At 44.9% G+C, this 11,667-nt stretch overlaps 1 protein-coding gene across 2 annotated transcripts in view; it reads left to right on the forward strand.

Moving 5' to 3' along the window:
* LOC137346193 (zinc-binding protein A33-like) overlaps nt 1-9,226 on the forward strand; it is a 37,299-nt gene extending 28,073 nt beyond the window's left edge. The window contains exons 5-8 of one of the 2 annotated variants that reach the window (XR_010968677.1): nt 3,630-3,652; nt 4,547-4,662; nt 5,129-7,162; nt 8,767-9,225. Coding sequence is in view for 1 of the 2 variants with exons in the window: in XM_068009585.1 (XP_067865686.1) it covers nt 3,630-3,652; nt 4,547-4,662; nt 5,129-5,673 (684 nt within the window). In the remaining variant the exon portion in view is untranslated. Of the gene's footprint in view, nt 1-3,629; nt 3,653-4,546; nt 4,663-5,128 lie in introns of both variants that reach the window. The other variant, XM_068009585.1, reaches the window with a different exon arrangement.
* Nucleotides 9,227-11,667: the final 2,441 nt, after the last annotated feature.

Raw genomic sequence — 11,667 nt, forward strand, 5'->3', positions numbered from 1 at the left:
CACAACTGGTATAGCCATCCATCACCAGATCTGAATGAACCACATCAAGCGCCTATCCTACACTAAAACCAGACATTACACATTATCACAAAGAATAAAGATAATTCCTCGATTCCTTTTCTCCACTATCAATCGTCTCCTTAAACCCCTCTCCCTTGCCCTCACCCCTCAGCTTCAGCAGCAAGTGCAAGGAATTCTTTGTCACTTAAGGCTGAGTTTATCCATTCAGATACTTTTGCTGTTTTCCTCCAGCTTTGCCATTTCCCACCATCCCAATCTCCCTACTGCTCCAATCCTGAACCTGTATCTCTCTCCAGTCTCTTTCCCATGTCCCCTCACGCACTCTCTGAACTCATCTTTGTGATTCACCTTTAGCTTCCTTGAACCCATTCCTATTCAATAGTTGGTTACTCAACTACTATTCCTGGCCCTCTGCGAGGTGAGGTTGAAAATGGTTTCCCTTCCTCAGGTATTGTCCCTCTTCTTTCAAAACTGCCATCATTACCTCCTATTTTTTATCAAAAAAAAAAATACCATATGCCCCTATGTCCTAACAGACTACCAGCCCATACTCTCAAATCTCCTTTTCCTCAAAGTCCTTAAATGTATTGTCACCTCTCAAAGCCATATCAGTGGCGCAGTGGTTAGCACCGCAGCCTCACAGCTCCAGCGACCTGGGTTCAATTCTGGGTACTGCCTGTGTGGAGTTTGCAAGTTCTCCCTGTGTCTGCGTGGGTTTCCTCCGGGTGCTCCGGTTTCCTCCCACATGCCAAAGACTTGCAGGTTGATAGGTAAATTGGCCATTATAAATTGCCCCTAGTATAGGTAGGTGGGGATGTAGTAGGAATATGGAATTAATGTAGGATTAGTATAAATGGGTGGTTGATGGTCGGCACAGACTCAGTGGGCCGAAGGGCCTGTTTCAGTGCTGTATCTCTAAATAAATAAATAAAAATAAATATCCATCTTTTGCACAACTCAACCTTTGAGTCCCTCCAATCAGGTTTAGTCCTTGCCATCACACTGAAATGGCCCTGACTAAAGTCACAAATGATGTCCTCTGTGACTGTGATCATGGTGCCTTATCCATCCTCCACCTTTTCTCAGCCTTGGACGTGGTCGACCGAACCATCCTGCTCCAGTGCCTCTCCTCTCTTGTCCAGCTCAGTGGGGTTAATCTTGCTTGGTTCCACTCTTGCATATCAAACCATAGCCAGATCTCTGCATATCTCATATCTCCAGCAATGGCCCCTCTTCTCACCCCTACACCATCAGCTCCGGAGTCCCCTAAAGATCTAACCTTGCCCCCTCCTCTCTCATTTGCATATTGCCCCTTGGTGACATCATCCAAAGGCATCGGGTCACTTTCCACTTTTGCTGCCTCTTAACCATCTCATTGAGGCCCTCCACTCCCTGTGTTGCCAGACTGTTTATTCAATATTGGTCTTGGATGAGCTGTGATTTCCTCCAGTTAAACAAGGGTAAGACCAAAACCATTACTTTCAGTCACCACCACAAACTCCGTACACTTGTTACTGATTTTATTCCTCTTTTCAGCCACTCTCAGGCTGCAACGGACTGTTTGCAAATATCACATCCTATTTGACCCTGTTCTGTCCATCACACAGACAAATTATCCATCTTGCCTTGGCTCATCCACTGCTGTAAATCTCATCTATTCCTTTGTCACTTTTGGACCTGACTGTTCTAATGCTGTCCTGGCAGCGTCTCATCACTTCCCCCCGCCCCTCAATAGAGTCAAATCCACTCTCTGTCGAGTTTAAATCATCTGGAACTCTGGTGCCCTTATTCCAAACTGCACCAAGTCCCATTCACCCGTTATCCTGGTCCTTACTGACCTATGTTGGCTCCCAGTCCCACAAACAACTCAAATTTAATATTCTCAAAACTTCTTTTTAATTCCCTTCAGAACTTCACCCTGCTTTACATCTGTAAACTCCTCCAGACCTATAAACCACCTCCCCAACTTCCAGGACTCTCCATTCTCTGACTCTGGCATCATGTGCAGCTCTTCATCCCATCATTGGCCAATGCCCCAATCTCCAGAATTGCCTCCCTGAACCCCTCGCACTCTCCAACTCCCTCTGCTAGCTAAAGACCCTCCTTGAAGTCCAGCACTTGAAGGAAGCTTCTGGTTAATATCTTCCTTTGCCGCGGTGTCTTTTCCTTACGCCTCTGTGAAGTGCTTTTGGATGTTTTCTTCTACATTAAAGGGACTATATCAATGAAAGTTGCTGCTTGTTGTTATGTTGGTAACGAAGAGGATAACTGGGCACATCAAAAAATAAAGGAGAGGTTAGCAAAAATATTTTTAATGTAGATGGTTATCAAGACACAGAATTAGAGCAATTATATAAAGCCTTGGGGAGACCACATCTGGAGTATTGTGCACAGTTTTGCTTTCCTTACCTAAGGAAAGATATACTTGTCATGGAGGGAGTGCAACAAAGGTTCATCAAACTGATCCCTGGGATGGAGGGATTGCCCTATGAGGAAAGATTAGATAGACTGGCCTTTATTCTCTGGAGTTTAGAAGAATAAGAGGTGATCTCATTCAAACATACAAAACTCTTACAGGGCTCGACAGGGTTGTTGCAGGAAGGATGTTTCCCCTGGCTCGGGAGTCTAGAACCAGAGAGCACTGTTTCAGATAAGGGGCAAACCATTTCGGACTGAAATTAGGAGGAATTTCTTCACTCGGAGGGTGGTGAATCTTTGGAACCTTATTCCCTCGCCTCCCCCCACCCCCCCCCCCCCCCCAAGGCTGAGGAAGCTCAGTCGTTGAGTATGTTCAAGACTGAGATAGATAGATTTCTGATTTTTTTTTTAAATCAAGGGATAGAGCAGGAAAATGGTGTTGAAGTAGAAGATCAGTCATGATCTCATTGAACGACGAAGCAGACTCGAAGGGCTGAATGGCCTACTCCTATTTCTTAAACAATGGTGAAAGAATCCACAATAGCTTTTAAAAGGGAAGTGGGTAAATATTTGAAAAAGATAAGAAAGGAAGAAAAGACTTGCATTTATATAACGCGTTTTACCACCTTAGGTTGTCCGAACATATTTTGCAGACACTTAAGTACTTTTGAAATGTAGTTGCTGTTGGGAAATGTGGCTGCTAATTTGAACAGAACAAGATCCCGCAAACAACCATGTGATAAATGACCAAATAATCGACATTTTAAATATACTGGTTGAGGGAGAAATATTGCCCAGGACACTGGAGAGAACTCCCCTGCTTTTCTTCAGAGTTATGCCATGGATCTTTTGCGTCCATGTGAGAGGGCAGGCAGGCCCTTGGTTTAACGTGTCGTTTGAAAGACGATGTTTGACAAATCAGTACTCCTTCAGTACTGCAGTGGAATGCTGATCAAAAATTAAGAGGGTACAGAGAGAGACACTAAGTGGATAGCTCTTTCAGACAACCAGTGTATTGGGTCAAGAAGCCTCATTCTGTGCTGTAAAAGTCTACTGAGTGTTAATTAGCTTCTACTGCACGACCCTTATTGATACATTCATTTATATACTCTGGACAATTTATTTGATTCTTGCTAGTAATTGTCAAATGTGGAGATTATAACCTAGTTTTTTTTTTTGCTTTTCTTTAGGACATTAAACTGCTGCTGGACAGGTGAGTGAGTGCCTTAAGTTCTTTCTGATCGTATGCTCCTGAGTTCCCACTAGTAGCCCCACTGGATATATTCATAGCCCTGAGCCCCGCATGCTACGAAGCTCCCAGCTTCGATACCCAATCTGTGACGATTTAATTTGTATTGTCTGGGGTCGTGGCCCCAATTTCATGGTTGATCTGAGCGCCTGTGGAATTGGGAGGGGATCGGTCACTACCCAGTAACTCTGACTAGCAAGCACACTTGATGTCAGTCATGGCTCAGTTGGTGCTCTCGCTTCCCAGTCAACCCCCACTCCAGAGACTTGAGCACAAAATCCAGACTGGCACTCCAATGCAGAACTGAGGGAGCACTGCACTGTCAGATACCAGCCTTCCGATAAGATGCTAAACTGAGGCTCCATCTGCCCTCTCGGGTGAACGTAGAAGATTCCATGGCACTACTTCAAAGAACAGAGGACTTCGCCAAGATATATCCCTCAATTGACACCTAAGAACAGATTATCTGGTCATTATCACATTGTGGAGCCTTGTACAAATTTAATTCCTATGTTTCCAATGTTACATCAGTAACTGGATTTCAAAAAAAAAAATTAGCTGTGAAGTGTTTTAGAACATGTCCTGTGATAGTGAAAGGCGTTAATTCTTTCGCGAACTGCAAACAGTCTCTGGCTTGGTCTGATACTCCTAGCCAAATGCTCTGCCAACATTTCACTGTCTAAAGCTCGCATAGGAAGAGTAACCACTTGGGAATGATGCTCAGAAGATGCCCATCCCTGGGGAAGCGTATCTCAGCAAGAGTCCTCGGCTTCAGGAAAGGAGAAATTTGGGGGATTTTGTTTCTGTAAAGCATTAATTTGTCACCCTTACCTCTGACACTCCAGTTCTCCATTCCAGGTGCAAACAGGGACACCTCAAACCAGTGGACGTTCCCGCTGAGCTGTGTACCGACTCCATCATCACGCCTTTCCGCTACGTTAAAATCTGGGACGAGCTTAAAGCATTTGTGCCAGGTACGTGATCAGGGTTTGCAGGGTTTGAGCTGTAACTGAATCGGCTACGCAGCGGTTATAGTGGCCTGTGCTCGGTTGGCCCCTGTTTCAGAGGGTTGTGGGTTCAAGTCACTCCAGAGACAAAATCTGGGATGGCATTGCAGTGCAGTACTGAGGGAGTGCTGCATTGTTGGAGCTGCTGTCTTTCGGATGAGGCGTTAAACTGAGGCCCCGCCTGCCCTTCCATGTGACCTCATGCCTGTATTTTAAAGAAGAGCAGAGAGTTGTACCCAGTGTCCTGTCCAGTATTCATCCCTTAATCATGACTAAAAAAGCAGAATATCTGGTCATTATCACACTGCTGTTTACAGGAGTTTGCTGTGTAAATATTGGCTGGTGAGTTTCCCAGTGTCATACATATTAAGGGAGTGAGCTCTGTAGCAATGAATGGACAGTCTGCATCTCTAATAGAATGTGTGTCTTCTAGCCAAGGAGTTTCTGAAACTGGACCCAAAGACAGCACACCCTAGACTCATCCTGTCTGAGGACCTCGTCAGTGTGATTGATGGCGACAAACGTCGGGAGTGCTCAGCCATGCCCCATCGCTTCAACTACTGGCTCTGCGTTCTGGCCAGCAGCAGCTTCCTGTCGGGGCAACACTACTGGGACGTGGAGCTGGGCAGCAACACGGCGTGCGTCATCGGTGTGGCCAGCGGATCTGCCGACCGGCTAACAACCAGACAGCTGACGCCACAGGACGGCTACTGGGTAATCGAGCTGCTCAACGGGAACCTGGTCAACATCAACACACCCGGTGCCAGGATCCTCCCTCTCCGTCGCAAACCTCGTTCCATCCGTGTCTACCTGAATTACGAGGGGGGGCAGGTGTCCTTTTATGACGCCGATGACCTGTGTCCTATTTACACCCTGCGGGATAAGTTCAAAGAGAAGCTGTATCCCCTCTTCAACCCTCACAACAAAAAGGAAGGGAATTCCGAGCCACTGAGGCTGTGCAATCCGATGGGATGCTAAGATTAATTTGACCCTGGCAAGTTGGGGGCGGGGGGGGGTTAGAAATTGTGATGATCCTTCTTATAACACTCTGGCAAATAAATGAGCCCCTGTCCGTATTTTTCAATCATCTTTTGTTGCCAGATATTAAACATTAAAGGTGCTGCTTGGAATGAGCTGGATTTTCACTTTGGTGTTCCTGGTTCCGGTCGGGAACTCGCATTAGTCAAATCTGCACTGTCAGTCTGTTACCTTCCCATCACTAAATTTAAAGGGGGTAATACCACAGGCTGGGTCAGGAGGAGCAGGGGTTGCTGAATGTCCCCTTCAGCATCAGGAGCACGGAGGTGGGAAATCTCAGTCACTATGTAATATGGTGATTTTCAAACCGGTCCACTTCGGCTGGGAGGTTGAGGGATCTGCAAAGAAACAACACGAGATCTGGATCCCTCTGTGCTTGCGGAGTCCAGAGTTGGTGCTGTGTTTCTGTCATGAGAAGTTTTCCACAGTGCGCACATTGGTGTAGAGACTATACCTCCTACTACCCCTCTCCGCGATTCCATGAGTGGAATTGGTGATCCGTGATGGTGTCGGGATTCCCCGAGCATGGGCAGAAATCCAGATTTCACCTGACCTCACAGTCCCCAGTCTGAAAACCGCCACTGCGTACAAGAGGAGGGATGGGATACTTTGGTGAGGCCCTATGTCACGAGCTGGGGTGTAAGCAGCCCCTGATTTTTCACCCACTGACATTGAGGGCAAACCACATGAATTGATAAACCATCCACAAAGTTGTGGTACAAATGGGAGCCTTGGAGCAGGACCCCCTCCCCTTCACTTCCACCCCCCACCCTATCCCCAGCTCCCATGGGCCATCTCTTGAGCTCCACCTAAGGTGAAGCTTTAAAGCATTAAGCCGATAACAGAAGTCGAGATATTCCGGAAAGATGTTACCTTGATGTATGAAGCAGTGTTTCCCCAGGTTACCTAGCAGGCTGCAGGCAGCAATAGGGAGAGCTCAGCGCTCACTTTAACTAAATGGGTTGAATTTGACTCGAAACAGCTGAAAACAATTCACCCATTCACTCTACTAAACTTCAGTGATGAATTTATGGCTGTCGGAGTCGTGTACACTAGCAAAACAATGACTGTAATTAATAATCTAATATATATCTTGATCACTTTGCAATAGTTTTTCTCCCGTCCACTCTTGTAGAAAAAAAACTTTTTGCAGTTTATCCTCAGTGAGAATAAACGATAGGCCATGAGGGAATTACTGGGTGACCTTTGACCTCTGGGATCTGTGTTTTAATCGAGGGCAAGCGGATGGCATGAAGGCCATTTCAGCCCATTTGCCCAAAGTTTTGTGCAGCGAGCAGACCTGATCGACCTACCGTTAGGTAATGGGCCTATATCATTAAACTGCAGCTTACAGGTCACAGAATGACTCACTCGTGTGGGTAACGAGGAAGAGGAGAGTGACACCATTACTGCTTTCCTGAGGTTTAAGGTAAGGTGCATTGTCAAGTTTTGCCCAATATATAATTTTGCTGTATGTGATACATGGCTGAGTACAGGAAATGGGGAGAGTGTTCTATTCCCCAATACTGATATCCCGCGTCTTAATGAGGATGGGGAAAAAGAATGATCAAAATCTTCTGTGACTACATAGTACGTTTCTGGAAGTCTTTGTCAGTGCCCATTGATGAAATTTGAGTCAGAAGTTACAGCACAAACTGAGGTTCAGTTTTTTTTGATAGATCATTATCTATCGGTTAGTCCCAAACACTCGAGTTCGGGAGGGGGAGGTGGGGTGTGCTAGAATATTGATTGTACGTAAGAAATTTGAAGTTGTTGAAGTTTTGGTCAGCACTGGAAATTTGACCAGACATTGCTTTTGCAAAGTATTCAAAAAATAAATTTGTCTCAAGTTAAGCTGCTTGTGTGTTTAATACTTCTGTTACTGCTGGTGGTTAAATAGAAGAAATAGGAATTCTGTTTGCACAAGATACATCAAAAGGAGAAAATTTCAACTGATGTTTGTTATCCTATTGAGTGAATATTGTTTTGAGCTGCGCACCTGTTATTTTATTTTTTATTTATTTCGAGATACAGCACTGAAACAGGCCCTTTGGCCCACCGAGTCTGTGCCGACCATCAACCACCCATTTATACTAATCCTACATTAATCCCATATTCCTACCCCATCCCCACCTTCCCTCAATTCCCCTACCACCTACCTATACCAGGGACAATTTATAATGGCCAATTTGCCTATCAACCTGCAAGTCTTTGGCTGTGGGAGGAAACTGGAGCACCCGGCGAAAACCCACGCGGTCACAGGGAGAACTTGCAAACTCCGCACAGGCAGTACCCAGAATCGAACCCGGGTCGCTGAGGCTGTGGTGCTAACCACGGCGCCGCAGTGTCGGAGAAAAAGGAGGAACAACTTGCATTTACAGAATTCCTTTCACAACTTCAGTGCATCCTAAAATACTTTATACCCAATGAAGTACCTTTGAATTGCAGTCAAAGGCAGCCCTTTGACACGAGCTCTTTCTTCCTCATACTCTCTCCTAACCCAGTTACAATTTTGTTCCTTGTGGGAATGTTGTTCTGTTTTATCCCCCTTTTCCTGAGGTATTCCCTTCACCCATCTTCCCGAACAAAGCCTCTTTATATAACCAGGTCCAAGGAGATGACTCAGTAAGCCGCAGGATAACTCCCACTTATTTATATCCCCAAACTCCACAGAAAGGCCTGACCTCTACTTGGGGCATCACCATAACAATGTGGTTAGTGGGCACTGGGTGCCAACCTATACTATACCATTCTGTACCAAAAGCCACTACACTGTCTCCTCCATGTGTAGGTAGTTACATTGGATGATATAAGCAAGACCCTACATGAACCTGAGTCTCGATTGCAAAACAATCAGAAACGATTTCATTTTTCCCCTTAGAGGTTTAACGGGGGGAGTTATTGGGTCGACTTGGGTCCTTAATTGTTCCATTCTGCTTTAAAGCTGCTCAGCTGGATGAACCTACCAGTTTTGGGGCATAAAGTTTGTGCTACAAACTTCACAAAACAGTATTTATGTTTTTCTCCCTGCAGTATAAAAAATGTTGATCATAGCAATGGGTGCGAAAAGGCTGAAGGCATCGTATCACGGAAGAATGGCATGGCCAGACTCTGGACTGGGCAGCTACATGTCCCTTTAAAGCAGCTTTCATTGTAATCAGTTCAATGCCAATATTTTGTTTAGAATGAAGTGGCACAAACATACCTCAGAAAGACTGACGAGAGGAATACTTTGTTTGTGAAGTGCTTTGGCACGTTTTACTCCATTATAGGTGCTCTCTGAATGCAAGTTGTTATGCTTAGTAGACACTGCAGATTGATATTGGGTGGGGCAAACTGAGGAAGCTTGATAGAGACTTTTTAACAGTGATGCGAGGAAAAAATTGAAACGCATGATGAGCAAATGTGCTATCTCACCTTGTATTGTAATAAATGCATCATGAATGTTTGCTCGTTGCAGTTTTGAAGGATTTTATGTTAAATAAAGTTTTTCCATTGAATGCATTGTAAGGTTTCCCTCTGCTTCTGTTCATGTCAGCATTATGGATGCCACTCCAAGACTCTCACTTTGCTCCCACTTTTCAGCTTTTTCTGGAAACTGATCTGCTTTCTCCTCTTCATCCCATTTGGCCATGCCACTTTTTAATCCATTTCTCGGTGCCATTGCTCCCTTTAGCCTTTCTCCAAGATGACGCTATCCCTCAGCCTTTCCGCCTTCTATTGTCAAGCTGAAGACCCTCAGGATCAAGCCCTCAATCTGTATCTATGACCCTCTTTGCATCTTTTCATTATGGTCATCGCAGCATCTCATTACTGGCCCTTCCACAGCAGGAACGCCAAGTATGCCCTCCATTGCTTTTGGCGACAGTCTTGTGCTCGGGGGTTATATTTGCTCTCCTCTTCCCTGACTTGCTTATCTCTTTCATTGCCCCACACCTAACTCCTGCCAGAAAATTATCAATAAATCCCTACTATATTGGTCTCCAATTTATGAATAATGCTGTACTGGGAGAATATGTCAACATACTGGCACTGACAAAAACATGACTTATGGTGAGCCTAAGAAGGGTTTTGATAGAATGAATAAGGAGAAACTGTTTCCACTGCGGGTGTGTTGATTAACAAGATACGGGCTTTACATGGTCCTGGCACGGTTCCAAGTTGATGACTGCATCAAGGCGTTGGTAGGGAGTCTCCAATATGAAATACATTGAGATACTGCCGCTGCTGTGTCAGCTGTAATACCCAAGGAAGAGCTTGCTCAGCTCAGGCAAGTTATTTTATAGGACGTAAAGAAGAGGCTTTCCTCTTAAAAATACAGATATTCTGGTTGGGACGCAGAAAAGTGTACAGTAATTCGTGCTCACGATTGTAACTGATTAACAAGAGTATCCTTGGGGTTGATTTTACGAAGAAGAATCATTGATCTTACTAACTGTGTTGCATGTCCACTGTTGCTCAGCCGGCAGCGCACTCACTTCTGAGTAAGATCATCATTGGTTCAAGTCCCATTTCAGAGACTTGAGGCCAAAAATCTAGGCTCATACTCTAGTGCAGTACTGAGGAAGTGCTGCACTGACTGAGGTGCCATCTTTCAGATGGGGAATTAAACCGAGGCTCCACCTGCCCTCTCAGGTGGATGTAAAAGATCCTGTGGCACTATTTCAAAGAGCAGCAGGGGAAGCCTCCCTGGTATCCTGGTCAATCTTTACCCCTTAACTAACATCGCAAAAATAGATTATCTGGTCAATTTAAGATTGCTGTTTGTGGGAGCTTGCTGTGTACAAATTGGCTGCTGTGTTTCCTACTCTGCAACAGTGATTAAACTTCAGAAAAGGCTAGCATTGATGTAATGCCTTGTACAACCTCAAGCCAGTTAAGTACTTTTGAAGTGTAGTTCACAATGGTAATGTAGGAAATATGACAACCAATTTTTACAAGCAAAGTCCCACAAAGAGATAAATGATCAGATAATCTGTGTCTACTGATGTCTTCAAAATAGTGTCATGGGATCTTTTACAGCCATTGAAGGTGGAAGGGCAGGTTGAGAGAGAAGTTAATAGAGCATGCAGCATCCTCGGCTTCATTAATAGGGTTATAGAGTGGTCGGCACAGACTCAGTGGGCCGATGGGCCTGTTTCAGTGCTGTATCTCTAAATAAAATTTTTTTTTAAATAAATAAAGATTAAAAAAAGCAAGGAAGTTATGTTAAACTTGTAGAGAATGCTAGTTTGGTCTCAACTGGAGTATTATTTCCAATCTGGGTGCCACACTTAGGAAAGCTGTGAAGGCATTGGAGAGAGTGAAGAAAATGTTCACAAGAATGACTCCAGAAATGAGGAACTTGAGTTACGTGAATAGATTGGAGAAGTTGGGACTGTTTACTTTGAAGAAGAGAAGGTTGAGGTGATTTGATAGACGCATTCAAAATCATGAGGGGTCTGGACAGGGTAGATAGGGAAAAACTTTCCATTAGTGGAGGGATTGATAACAAGAGGGCACAGGTTTAAGGTAATTGGCAAAAGAAGCAATGGGGAGATGAGGAAAAACTTTTTCATGCAGTGTGATTAGGATCTTAGACTGCACTGGTAGAGGCGGGTTTAATCGAGGCATTCAGGAGGGAATTGGATTGTTGCCTGAAAAGGGAGAATGTGCAGGTTATGGGGAGAAGGCCAGGGAGTGGCACTTGGTAAACTGCTCTTTCAGAGTCGGCACAGACACAACGGACTGAATGGCCTCCTGTTGTGCTGTAATGATTTTGTGGATTCATCCGAGAGGTTAGATGGTTAACAGCTCATCTTAAAGATAGCACCTCGACAGTGCAGCTGTCCTTCCGAAGGATGTTGGAGTGTCAGCCTGGATTTAGTGCTTAAGTCTCTGGAGTGGCAATATCAAGCCACAACCTTCTGATTCAGAGATGAAACTGCTACCCAC

This window comes from Heterodontus francisci, chromosome 29, assembly GCF_036365525.1.
Source record: "Heterodontus francisci isolate sHetFra1 chromosome 29, sHetFra1.hap1, whole genome shotgun sequence".
Lineage (NCBI taxonomy): Eukaryota > Metazoa > Chordata > Chondrichthyes > Heterodontiformes > Heterodontidae > Heterodontus > Heterodontus francisci.